Below are 13366 nucleotides of genomic sequence, written 5' to 3'. Positions count from 1 at the left end.
GGGTGGTTCATACAGTACAGGCCAAAAGTATCAACCCACCTGTGTTTTTAAAAAAAAGCCTTAGGTCGAGAAGAATTCAGTTAATATAGGAGCATTTATTGAATAACAAACGGAAGTATAAACATTTCCTTTCAATTTATACCAAAAATAACACAAAAAGATTAGTTTTACTTAAAAATAGTCTTAGACATGGCAAAATAGTCTCGTTTGGCTTTAATTACAATTAAAATGACTGGAAAAACGGACCACTTATCTACATTACGTTTTTTTAAACCACAGGTAGCCTAATACCATTGTCAGGTTGTGTAAGTAAAATGGGCACTAAAGCTGCAACAGATGGCAAAGAAGGTGTAGATGGCAGTGTTCAGTGCAGTCAGTAATGTTAACAAGAGAAGACCAGGAAGATCAAGAGGCAGTAGACAAATATCTTGCATTGTCTAGCTACAGAAACTATTGTCAAATCGCACCGCAAATACAGAAAGAACTCAATGCAGCTAGTGAGGAACCAGTTCCCCTGACTACAGTGAAACAGCAAGTATGATTGTCTGGTCTTAAAGGATGCTCATCTGCCTTTTCCCAATCTTTCCGGTCTAGTTTTGACGGTGCTTGGCCCACTGGAGTCTTTTCTTCTTGTTAACAGTACATAGCAAGGGCTTTTTCGGAGATACAAAACTTTTATGCAACACTCATCTTTTTGTGTTATTGTAGGTAGAAACTGAAAAAAAGTTGGTACTTGCTTTGTTATTCAATAAATGTGCATATATTAACAGAATTCTTCTCTACCTAAAGTTAAAAAAATACAGGTGGCCTAATTCTTTTGGCCTGTACTGTACATAGTATCACCTACTCCCACATCAGCCTGAGGTAATATTCTTGATTTCTCATCCCATGTCACCGTGTAATGCAATCAGGTAATTAAGGAAAGCCAAACAGTCAGTGGCTTTGAATAGTTGCTACTCGGGTGTAAATCTCCAGGACAAAACTTAGACGGACAAGTGCAAGGCATAACATGTCCATTACTGACAGCTGTAGTTTCCCACACTTTGGTGTCCCAGTTGTCCCGCTGAAAGCATTTAGCTCGGACACAGAGCGCTGGTCTGCTGCCAACATTCCTCAGCCCGGCCAATTAGAGTGTTCAAAAACAGGAGGACAGTGCTCACCAAATCGGGCATATACTTCAGTTACCGCCTGGTTCATGGCCATGTCAATCAGGCCCCGCCCCAGACAGAAATGAGGGAAAATCAACAGCCCCTTCTTCAGCAACTCATTAAATTTCAGCAGGGTCTAGAGAAGAGGACAAAGTACCACAAGAAATGGCAGTAAGGCATGACAAACTACAATGCCACAATAATATTTTGTTCAGACAGAATCTATTCACAAACTCTATAAGTGATTTTCCATTTAAGCCAGTGGTTCACAACCCTGTTCCTGAAGATCTACTGTCCTGTAGTTTATCACTACAACCATAAAACAAAGCACACCTCCAAAAGCAAGAGGTCTTGTTGAGCTGCTAATTGGTAGAATCAGGTGTGCCAAATAAGGGTTCCAAAGGAAAACATACAGCACGATAAATCTCCAGGAACAGGGTTGGCAACCACTGATTTAAGCCAGAACACTGAAACTGAAGCCTTTTTCATTCTGTATGTGCTTCATTTGACAATTGTGCTAAATAATTAAGGTAATAGACCCTGTTCATTACATTTGTTCTAATAAGAAAGGCCATTATGGAGCATTATCTGTTCCCTCCCGCTCTCTCTCACCATCACCATGTCTTTCTGTGTGTGTAATACTGCGCGATGTGGGTGCATCGCTCACCTGATTGTTCTCAAAGAGCTCCAAAATGAAGGTGATGGCGCTGCTATTGAGGCCGATGAACAGATTGATGCAGGACAGCGAGACGTAGGCCGTGCTGGGAATGTTAAAGGCGTAGGACATGGGGTACATCATGGGCGTCACCGACCACCTGCAAGTCAGAGAATGGTGCCGTGCTTTCACCCCAAATTCCAGCACTGACCCCGTATTTTCACTGGATTACCCCAAACACACAGAACACACGAGCCATTCCCATTCCAGACTCTTTCTAGAAGGAAGGGTTGCATTGGTTGGGAATTGCAGGTCTATGACTGGATGAATGCGACAGAGATTTTAGCCTTAGCTGGTGTTGACAGTGACCAGGTTTGAAGTCTCCCCTGAAATGGTAGCCACAACCGGGTAGTGACATCCGAACCCCCCTTGCCATTGGCTCAGAGCAGCAGAGTCATTTCCACCAACTGAAACCAGCTGCAGCAAATGCTTAGGCTGCAAACTTCTGTCACCTGAATGCTGCTAAGGACCAAAGCATTTATGTCACCTGTGTCTCAAACACAAGCCCTACAAAAGGGAAGACCTGATAGACCCTATATTGAACATACACAGTATAGGGAAACACTGATATTCTTTTTGACACTCATATACTGCATCTGGAAATGCTGACAGGCCCTTTGTTACGTATGTAGGGAAACACTCACTCCTGCGGGCTTACCCATAGAGCAACAGCAGAGCAACAAGAGCAGGAAGATTGGCTGGTGAGGTGTAGCACTTTTTATCAAAGCCGATGAATATCCCCACAACCATCGCCGTGCTGATAGAATAATTAATCTGAGAAAGAATGGAGAGAGAGAGGCAGAGCATATTCAAATGTACAAGTCACACAAATGATTTAACAGCCCCTCCCACAAACCTTAATCATCTCTGAAAATTCTAAAATAAAATAATTGCAGATTTTAAACTGAATTTAAATGAACTAACTAGAGAGTTCAGATTTCTCATCTGATTGACATTGATCTGAGGGAATTGCAGTTATTTCTTTAAGAATCATTTCAAGTGTCGTTTTGATGAATTTCATTATGAGCTTAAAAAAATATATTTTCCTTTACTCCTCCCTTTGAGCCGCAACATAGGCGGCCAATACAATTCCAATGCAGACACATCACTTAATTACGCATAAAATCCAGCATACAGCTGACGATGACAGAAATAAAGAATATTACTAGGTCTTCAGGTACTGACCATGTCCCAGAGGAAATTAGATGTCCAGTAGACCAGTGGGCTGACACCACTGACAAACTGCAAGTGCTTGGCCTTGGTGACCCTCTCCTGGATCAGGTAAAGCACGAAACTGGCAGGGATGAAGGACATGGCGAATATCACGCAGATGGCCACCACTGCATCCACCGATGTGGTCAGCCTGAGGGAGAACCACACAGGAGAACCACTTCAAGGATCAAAATCAAAAGTACTGATTGTTCTCAAAGAATGTATTGTTTCAAATGTGCTGATATATATATGTAACACTATCACTGAGAACCAAGTACCCAATTGTGATAAGCATGCCCTTGCACAGACAAAAGGAAGATATTTAGAGCATACTTTGGGAAACCAAAAGTAAACTATGAATGGTTGATAAGGAAAAACAAACCAAAAATAGGCAATTCAGCCTATTTAGAGTTATCATGCTAGCAGTCTACGTCCAGAGGTCCTCCTTGCTTTAGACCCCCATGGGTTTCTGATTGTGTAAGAAGTCCCAGTGAGCTAGTTCATGCATTAACAATAAAAGTATCAGTGTTAAAATTTACCTTTCACTAAATTCCACCTATCTCTGACAGTCTACTGACAGAACACAACCTGAAACACTGATTAAACTCTGATTAAACCCTTTTAAAAGCAGGGGGTACTCAAGTAAAATGGCAAGTAGTGAATGGAAACATCCACAGATGTCAAATGGTGCAAAGTGTGTGTAAGACAGCTGAAAGCCTGGATTTCTCCACCGAGCTGCACTCACACTGTGACCTCAGCCAGCTGCTCCTTGGTGAGGCTGAGGGGATGGTTGATGGTGGTGATGCCATACTCTGCCGGATTGGCATTGGGAGGCAGGTTGGATCTGAGGATGGCATTGTTGGCCACGTTCAAGAAGGATACCATGGCATGCCAACCCTTATTGTTGAACCACACCTATAAATATAAGGGTAGTAACATTTGTACAGTTAAAGTAAATATCACATAGGCGTACATATAGCACATATTTCCAAAACTGTTAGTCATGAATGAGTACGATACAGTATGACGTAATATGATATAGTATGAAGCCTGGTATAACTTCACAGGTGCTACTTACCTTGACATTATATTGACTTTCCATGTAACGCAAGAAAGGTCCTATGTCTTTTAAAGCAAGCCCACTGTACCTTCCCTGAAAAAAACACGCAAAACAGTGCAAGCTGAGAAGCTGGAACATTTTTATGCAAAGCTTTGAAAAATAAACATTTTTTTCTAAATATTACAACATATAAATACACATAGACACACATGAAGTACAGTATCACAGACAAACCCCTGTAATATTAAACAAGCGTCCCATGTCAGTCAGAACACTCCGGATGGTTCTAGGGTCCACATCAAGGACAGGGAGCTGCCCTCCAACAGAGATGCCTCCATACCTTAAGTTAAATAAAACACACCCACTATGAGGCTGCAGCCTTCAAATATCCACTAGAGGGGGTGCCAATTCCACTTTCCAGACACACATTACTGAACTTTAGGTTTACCATTAAAGGCCTAAACAAATGATTTTTATACTTCCTTTAAGTACATGAATTCCTTAATGAATAAATATTACTTAAAATATGGTAGTACACATTCTCATATGACATTTAATGCTGTATACGTAAAGTGATACTGTTGGTTAAATAATTAGAGAGGTACCTTAGCTCATTCACCCAGTACTTGCTCTTTAAACTGAAAAAGAAAAAAAAGTAATTTAGATATTAGACATTTTTTTCCTTCATGATATGTATTCATTGTCATGTATATAACCAAGCAGATATAAATGATAAAATCCCATGTAAGAGGACTGAAGGTGCACTGTACCTGGATTTAATCAGGGTGGGGTAGCTCTTCACCAAGTAATCTGAGATATTCCTGCCAGTCAGATCCATTATCACATCTCCAGTAGACTGAATCCTCTGAAACACACAAAAACACACACAATTACTGTAAGTACTGTAAGTACTCTCCCAGCGAATGACAATGAAAATGGTGAATGTGATAACCAGTTAATAGTTCAGTTGGCAAGTGCAGCTGAATATTGGCCATATAAAAAATTCATTTGATTGTATAATGCAGATCCTAGGGGCCGGTGCATTAAGCATACCCTGTTATTGGGAGGGGGGTGACAAGGGGTGTTTGTGCTGACCTGAGGCGGGGGGAGCCCACCTGCTCCCCCAGGACAGACCGGTAACATGGTCAGCTTGGTCTTAGTGCTGCACTGGCAGCTGGGGGAGGGGTTTAGTTCGGTCCACACAGGTTCCTCCAGCATGCTCACAATCACCGGGGAAACCAACGGCATCTCCCATGCTGTGGTAATGTTATTGCAGGGGAAGTCCCTGTCGACACCCAAACACACACACACACAAATAAGTGACTATTTAGAACACTATAAAAATAGAAATCATGTCTTTTGTAAAATGACTTGTGTTTGACAACTGAAGTTTGTAACAGCTTTCAATAGCTTTAAATATTCAAAGCTACAAAATATGAAATAGTTCCAACCAAAAATTAAATGAAACAAAATTCTTGAATGATAATTGGGGAATATACATAGAAAACATACAACTTTTGGAGGCATAACATTGCGGCACAAGTTGCTTTCTAGTTACTTTTAATGTATCCCTTTGCCAGAATGCTCTATACCTACCAGGTCATTAGATGGGTCTCTAAATGTCTAAAATGCAATTCATCACACATACAAAAAACTACCTGGGTCAAAACACACTATAGTTGAAATTTAAAAAACCGGAGGAAGTGAGCTATGCCTTTAAGGATGACTCACTCCAGAGGCTCCTCCACCATGCAGCGAGTTCCAAACCCTGGCTTGTTCAACAGGACATCTCCAAAGTATCTCATCTCCGCATTCAAGGTCCTCTCATTACTGAAAGCAGTGAAGGAAGAATCAACAGATCCAACATGGCTGCACTAAATGTGAAATTCACAAAGGAAGTTAGCCAATGTAGTCAAATCATAGGTCTTCACATGTCCTACCAACCTGCTTCTTTCCATTAGTTAGACAAAGCAAATCAATGGATTTAAGTGCGGTTGACCATGGACTACGGTTAATTCCAGTTAAATACACTGACCCTTGTTCTGAACATTTTATTTTTAATGAACTTTAGACTTTTCCAGAAAGTGTCCTATTAACATTTAATAGACTGTCACTGTTTAATTGGCTCCTCTCCACTCAAAGCTAACACTGCAGGTCAGTAAGAGGACCAAAGAGTATCTTGGCCAACCTGAAGAAGGTGAACTGTCGCCCGTACATCCAGGGACTGAGGGTCAAACTGGGGTACTCCCCAAAAGGAGGGATGACCAATGTGAACACCATGGACAAAAGGACAAAAGCTGCAGGCAACACAATCTGGGAAGACAAAAACAAAAGTGTTCAGTTCTATAGACGTGGCCCATGATGAATGGATGACCCAGTGAAAAAGGCCTACCATATTCCACATTGGTATGTACAAGTGAACTGCACAAGCCAGCAGTCACAGTAAGATCATATTTCACACTGGTATGTACAGGCAAACTGGATGAGTCAGTTATTACAGTAAGGCCATATTGCACACTGGTATGTACAGAACTGCCAACATGTGACATCAGACCCATTACACTGTATAGCAAGGATGGTCAGTTATTACAGTAAGGCCATATTGCACACTGGTATGTACAGGCAAACTGGATGAGTCAGTTATTACAGTAAGGCCATATTGCACACTGGTATGTACAGGCAAACTGCACAAGCACAGTGATTACAGTCAGACCACATTCCACACTGTTATATACAGGCAAACTGGATGAGTCAGTTATTACAGTAAGGCCATATTGCACACTGGTATGTACAGGCAAACAGGATGCGCCAGTGAATACAGTCATACCACATTCCACACTGTTATATACAGGCGAACTGGATGAGTCAGTTATTACAGTAAGGCCATATTGCACACTGGCATGTACAGGCAAACAGGATGAGCCAGTGAATACAGTCATACCACATTCCACACTGTTATATACAGGCGAACTGGATGAGTCAGTTATTACAGTAAGGCCATATTGCACACCAGCGTATACAGACGGGTTGGATTCAGAGTAAGTGATCCATGGCAGTTTCTCTGCCTGTATGTTGCCAAGGATACCTGAGCGAGGAAGTCCTTGTGGCTGCGCATGGCGTGGTGCATCCTCTTGGTCAACAGGGCGAAGAACTGCTTGATGACCAGACAGAGACCCCTGACCTGCCTGGAGCCTTTCCCGCCGCTGCTGTCCGAAGGCCAGGGGCTTCTCTGGCAGTTGGCCTGCATGGCTTCGTCTGCAACTGCGGCGGTGGTGAAGGACACGTGAACGGATCAAAAGGTGAGGCGTTCAAAGCATTAACACAGCAAAGCCATGCTAAACACCGTCCCCGCCACAGCGCTATATCTGTGCTGCGCCTTTTAATATTCCACAGCAGCGAAACGAACCCCTAGGCACACGCAAGCAAATAAAAAGATAAAATCACTACCCTGTGGGCTCTGTAATAGGATTCCGGGCTTTGTGGCTATCTTCTCCTTCAAATGAAATAAGAATCAAATCAATTCTTCATGCTAGGAAAATGGCTTTTACTGGGAGTTGCACTGAAAATAGCAGCTAAGCAGCGGAGGTATTTGTTTGGTTTGTTGCATGTAATTCGCTGGCCAATTCTTCAAACTTCTTATTCCCATCGCCTAGCACTCTTTTCTGATGTCACTTCTTTAAGACTGTCATAGCATGCTACTGCATGTGGATTTATATAGGGATTATTTGTAAGACTATACCATTTATTTATATAGATCCTTATTTGTGCAGTATTTGTAGTATGGTTCTAGGCTGTCATAAGTTAACTTACATTTAGCACTTTAATGGTGTTGCACATTAACTCCATGGTATGGGAATGACATCAAATGATCAAATAACCCTGCTGCATGCAGTTATTGTAAGTTACTCTGTATATGAGTGTCTGCTATATGAATGTAACATAAGGTAATGTCACATCATTTAAAGTCACAGCTGCATGCAGACAAAAGCACTGCATAAGCTTTTCATGTAAGCTCTGCCCATAGCTTCATTCTCTACGACTTCACCTTCAGGTGCATGGACATTAACTGTGCGCTTGTTCTCTATAAGGAGACTGAATGGTGGGTTGACAGAAGACACTTGTCAATCACGGGACCATCACCAACTGCACATAAACACACACATCAACACATACAGAGGGATTAGTCTTCTACACAATCAAAATTGTGTTATACTTCAAAGTTTGGATTGTTAAAGTAAAGGGCTGAACAAAGTGCAAAAAACAGCAGTTTTTACCAGGGGATTTTTTGTCGTATGTTCCCTCTTCGTCAGCAGTGATTTTCAGGAATATCTATAAGGGGAAAAGACAGGCCCTGACAATGTTTCAGCTGGATGAAAACCACCCGTTTTTCACTGTTATGCTCTTATTAGCAACACCTATCATCAAAACCACAAAAAGCTTTGAATATCAAACCAGCCTTGAAATAAGGCATGCTGTGATTAAGATGTTCTACACATTTATTCAAAAAGAGGCCCCCATATTCTCTTCTAAATATGTTCAAAAATGAAATTCAGTAACAACTCTGAAAACGATGAAAGGATGAAGGTGGCGCATTTCTTCAGGCGATGAGATCACGTGACCCACCTCCTCCAGTGACGTGTCGGACACGCCGAAGCTGCTCAAGCCCATGTCGGCCAGCGTCTCCTCCAGCTCTCTGAACATGCTGGCGTAGGCCCGGTGCCGGAAGTCCTTGCTGGGCAGAAGGAAGGTCAGCTCCTGGCCAATGGTCTCAATGAGCCGGGCCTCGGGGACGTGGTCGTGGATCAGGGTGATAATGCTCTCCAGGTCACCTGGGACCAAGCAAGCCATCAACCGCCAGAAGCACATCAGTTATCTGACCTGCATCAGCATGTCTTCAAAAATCTGTTTAATGATGATGTCTCCATACCCAAGATAAATTAGTTGAATAATGGCATATACACTTTGGTAATAAACTAAGCCTGTTTTGACTTTGTAAAAGTCCACTTGGATGTTGGTATCTGTTACCCAAATAAATGTCAATACAGTTTAACTGAGAGGGAAAAATTCCATTGTAATCCCACATTTTGGAATGTTTTTTTCTGTAGAAATAACTATCCAATCATCAGGCGCCCTTTACCGTCCATGTGTCGATCGGGAGCGCTGGCCTGGGCCTGGACTTCCTCTTTGTACTTGCTGCAGATGGAACAATGGCAGGAGCATTCTGAGGTACAGTCACACTCAGTCTACAAGGGGACAAAAGCACTGCACTGTAACCCTGTGACAACACAGTTTTAACACTCTGAGAGACAGTCACACTCAGTCTACAAGGGGACAAAAGCACAGCGCTATAACTCTGTTCAATTTATAACACTCCAAAGACACAGTCACACTCTTCATACAGGGGGACAAAGGCACAACGCTATAACCCCCTTAAAGTTATAACACTCCAAAGACACAGTCACACTCTCCCTACAAGGGGACAAAAGCACAACGCTATAACCCCGTTAAGGTTATAGCACTCCAAAGGCAAGCCCCGCACTGCCTCCGCACACAGGGCGCGCCTCACCTCCTTCCCGGCCACGCGCCTCTGGTCGGTCATGCGGCGCACCAGCGTCAGGTAGAAGCCGGCGCCCAGGCAGTTCTTGAGGAAGAGTGGCGAGCCGCAGCAGTGCAGGCGGCCCTTGGAGATGATGGCCACGCGGTCGCTGAGCAGGTCAGCTTCGTCCATGTGGTGGGTGGACAGGATGACCGTCCTGCCTGGGGAACGGGGAGAGGATACCTTGAGCCATTCCCTTATTTACAGAAGAGTCTTCCCCTGTACCGCGCACCTCTGTTTCCAAATACAAAGCACGTCAGTCACAACTCGTTTACGGAGCCAATTTTCACTCATAAGTAGCTCATTATCGTATCACAGCTGTGTAATCCTCCTAATCTCAATTTAAATTGCCGCCTGTAAACTCAGACACAAACTGTCATACAGTTTTGCAAATGTTATTGGAAATGTGTACATACTGTGAATGCTAAGGTGAATAGTAAGGAAATACTGCAGACACAGACAGCTATGCACCAACAACAAAAGGCAAATGCATTTTTTTTCATGAGACTAATTTTTATGAGGAGAAATGATACTCAAAAATTCCTGCTTTTTCAGGGCAGGGGGTGCCCTTTTACCTGAGCGATACTTCAGCAGAAGATCCCAGATTGACCGTCTTGAGTAGGGATCAACCCCAGAGGTAGGCTCATCCAGGATGACCACCTTTGCACCACCCACAAACGCCATGGCAACAGACAGCTTCCTCTGCATACCCCCTGAACATTGGAAAAGACCTTCAGCAATAGACAGAAACAACAAACTACACAACAATGTATAATGTGGCATCCATTATGTGGGAGAGAGTTAGTGGCACAGTCCATATACAACCTATCTGAATAGTGCCTTCTCACTTTCTTTACATTGTTCTGGATAAGATTGCCTGGTAAATTAATGTAATGTAACGGTCTACGTGGAGCCTCTCTCCCCAGTTTCTCTAGAAATAGGCCACGAGGTAGGAGGAAGGCTGTAGTAATCGGTCCAGACAGGAAGTGGACAGAGGGGCGGGTGACACAGACCAGAGAGATTCTGAGCCTCGTCGTTTCTCTTGTGAGGGAGCCCCAGGTCTTTGAGCATGTTCTCCACCTCCTGCAGGGCCTCGGGGTAAGATCTGCCTTTCAGCAGGGAGTAGAAGAGGATGTGCTCTGCTACGGTCAGGCTAAGGAGAGACAAGGAGAGACAGCGACGGACACGTCAGGACAGACATCGCTGCTAACACTGAGTGGGGAACCAGGCGAGAAGGCGACCTACTGGTGGAACAGGATGTTGTGCTGGGGACACATCCCCAGAGACTGGCGAATAGTGTCCATGTCTGTGCGGATATCTTTTCCGTTAATGTAAGCAGTTCCTGACGTGGGAGGGAACAGACCAATCAGGATAGACCTGGGACGAGAGCGGAACATGATACAGGGTAACGTTAATTTACAAACCATTTCACTGGTGAGGACATCACAGCATGTGAGGATGGGGTACAGCATGGGGGCGTGGCTTACAAGGTGGTGGTCTTTCCCGCCCCATTTTGCCCCAGGAAGGAAGTGATCTGCCCCTCGTAGAAGGTGAGGGTCAGATGGTCCACCGCTGGAGGCGAGTTTCTGCTGAACACCTTGACCAGGTCCTGCACAGACACACCCATGTTTAGGCCTGTAGGGTCCGCCTCAAAGAAGGGCTTCCCTGCAGGGGGCAATGACAGGGTCAAAGGTCAAAGTCCAAAACTGAATCACTCACACAGTGGCGTGGGATTGACTGCAATCACATTTTACCAGGCTACACACATCACTATCATGATCCCTTTAAAAATTATCGCCAAAAGATAATCACCTTAGACAAAGATATTGGTACATTTCTGATAAAACACAATGCCTTTCCCACACATAAAATATTGTTCACATGGTATCTATGATGTAGAAATAACACTTCAAATTTAGGAACAAGTTTCAAAAGATCAACACCTTTGTAGAAATAAAACCAGGCAAACAGTTTAACAGAGCTACATTATGTCAGGGGAAAGGAATGCTGTTTGGTTTCTCCATAAAAAAATGCTTCCATCATTCATTAACCAGCACACTGATTACATTTCAACCTGCCAGGCAGCGCGGTCAAGGGCATGACGCTACCGTGGTTACATGGGCAAAGGGGATGGGGTGAAGGCAGCATAGGTATGGGTGTGGTCAAATGGCACCATTTTTATTTGGAAATGCTTAGCTGGACTGGGACAGAAGAAAGCCTTGGGGTACATCAGGCACTGTATTTTCCAAATGACCCTGCAAAATACTGCTTTCATAATGGTCTACCGTATATTAATGAAGAATTGAATCAAACTCTTTGTTGTCTTTTATCATGTGACAACGAAAATCTATTGCAGAGGCGAGGTGACTTTTTTTAAGATAGACGGAGTAATATGGTTTTCCTCTATGAGCTGTTTTACAAAGCCACCATTTCTGCCCCTCCAGTCTACCTGACTGCTCTGCCTCCTGCATCCTCATTTGGTCCTCCTCCTGTCTCCTCTGCTGCTCCTCTCTCTCTCTCTCCATCTTCCGGCGCTTGTCCTGGTGTTTGCAGAGCCTGGAGTCGGATCCGGGTCCGGAGGGAGACTTCCCGCTGCACTCCTCGGCCTCCGGCGTTCCGGAGCTTGGGAACTCTGGCTTCACGCACTCCGGCTCTGTGGGCACTTGGTAGAGAAACACGAGGCAGTGAACATGAAAGCCTTTTCTATGTGTAATAGTGTGTGGCCTTCTATTTTGAGAGTAGCACCGTGTGGCATATTCAGATGGAAAACTGACCGTCCTGTGAGGGCTCCAGCCTAGCCCAGTACGACGGCTGGAGGGGAAAATAAAATGGCCGCCCGATTCCGTACTGGCCTGTTCAGAACACAAAAGAATGACATAGAAATGTATATGATAGAAACAGAAGGACAGAGAGAATATGCTTAGTTATGGTGTATTATGACAATGAATTCTTACAGCAGTATCAAATGGCAATATAATTACTACTGAAAATACAATTTGCTATCAGCATTACTCATTTCATTCATGTATTTATTACTCATTACTCAACCAAGAAAACTTAAGTATTGATTTTAGGCATGTGTTTCTTTAAGAAATGTAAATTAAATGTCTCTGCAACCTAGCCTCACCTGGAAAAACATTATCAAGGTACCAAGTCAGGATGGCGTACAGAAAGATGTCGAACACCATCATGCGGACAGACATGATGAAGGAAAATTCGTCCCCCTCTAGGGGGCTGGTTTGGATGTTGTTCCACTGCAGGCCCAGACCCTGCTCCTCGTACCGAGACAGGTACTCCGTCCCAAAACCAAACGCAACAGGGGACAGCAAGCTCTGAAACAGCAGTTTAATAATACAAGTCACACATACAAGAATGTAACAGTAGCAATGAAAGCTTTATCATTCAGTCGACAAATGTGTTATTTTTGAAGAATACGGCTGATTTGAGTGTGGATCCCTGCCAATGTTGGCCATTGTGGAACAAATTATACAAAGTCAAACATTTCAGCTGGGTGTGCTCTGAAGTGGTCATATGGTGGTGCTAAAAATAGTAAACATACAATGTAATCAGCAATGGGTCTGTTTTTAAACCACACTCTAAATCCACTCTCAGTGTAACGGGGCACCAATGTTGGT

At 43.6% G+C, this 13366-nt stretch overlaps 1 protein-coding gene across 1 annotated transcript in view; it reads right to left on the bottom strand.

Annotated features, from left to right (window-relative positions):
* LOC135253217 (retinal-specific phospholipid-transporting ATPase ABCA4-like) overlaps nucleotides 1–13366 on the bottom strand; it is a 38300-nt gene that overhangs the window by 5285 nt on the left and 19649 nt on the right. Inside the window, exons 17-40 of the mRNA XM_064332229.1 lie at nucleotides 12859–13063; nucleotides 12506–12583; nucleotides 12181–12393; nucleotides 11219–11396; nucleotides 10977–11108; nucleotides 10745–10884; nucleotides 10307–10444; nucleotides 9702–9892; nucleotides 9273–9378; nucleotides 8759–8964; nucleotides 8410–8464; nucleotides 7221–7396; nucleotides 6324–6448; nucleotides 5867–5965; nucleotides 5231–5420; nucleotides 4906–5000; nucleotides 4741–4773; nucleotides 4370–4475; nucleotides 4154–4228; nucleotides 3821–3990; nucleotides 3049–3226; nucleotides 2522–2637; nucleotides 1816–1963; nucleotides 1161–1284 (exon numbers count right to left, since the gene is read on the bottom strand). Of these exons, the coding sequence (XP_064188299.1) occupies nucleotides 1161–1284; nucleotides 1816–1963; nucleotides 2522–2637; nucleotides 3049–3226; nucleotides 3821–3990; nucleotides 4154–4228; nucleotides 4370–4475; nucleotides 4741–4773; nucleotides 4906–5000; nucleotides 5231–5420; nucleotides 5867–5965; nucleotides 6324–6448; nucleotides 7221–7396; nucleotides 8410–8464; nucleotides 8759–8964; nucleotides 9273–9378; nucleotides 9702–9892; nucleotides 10307–10444; nucleotides 10745–10884; nucleotides 10977–11108; nucleotides 11219–11396; nucleotides 12181–12393; nucleotides 12506–12583; nucleotides 12859–13063 (3277 nt within the window). The remainder of the gene's footprint in view (nucleotides 1–1160; nucleotides 1285–1815; nucleotides 1964–2521; nucleotides 2638–3048; nucleotides 3227–3820; nucleotides 3991–4153; nucleotides 4229–4369; nucleotides 4476–4740; nucleotides 4774–4905; nucleotides 5001–5230; nucleotides 5421–5866; nucleotides 5966–6323; nucleotides 6449–7220; nucleotides 7397–8409; nucleotides 8465–8758; nucleotides 8965–9272; nucleotides 9379–9701; nucleotides 9893–10306; nucleotides 10445–10744; nucleotides 10885–10976; nucleotides 11109–11218; nucleotides 11397–12180; nucleotides 12394–12505; nucleotides 12584–12858; nucleotides 13064–13366) is intronic.

The sequence above is a fragment of the Anguilla rostrata genome, chromosome 4 (genome assembly GCF_018555375.3).
Source record: "Anguilla rostrata isolate EN2019 chromosome 4, ASM1855537v3, whole genome shotgun sequence".
In the NCBI taxonomy this organism is placed as follows: domain Eukaryota; kingdom Metazoa; phylum Chordata; class Actinopteri; order Anguilliformes; family Anguillidae; genus Anguilla; species Anguilla rostrata.
This window is presented reverse-complemented; position numbering and strand designations above follow the sequence as displayed.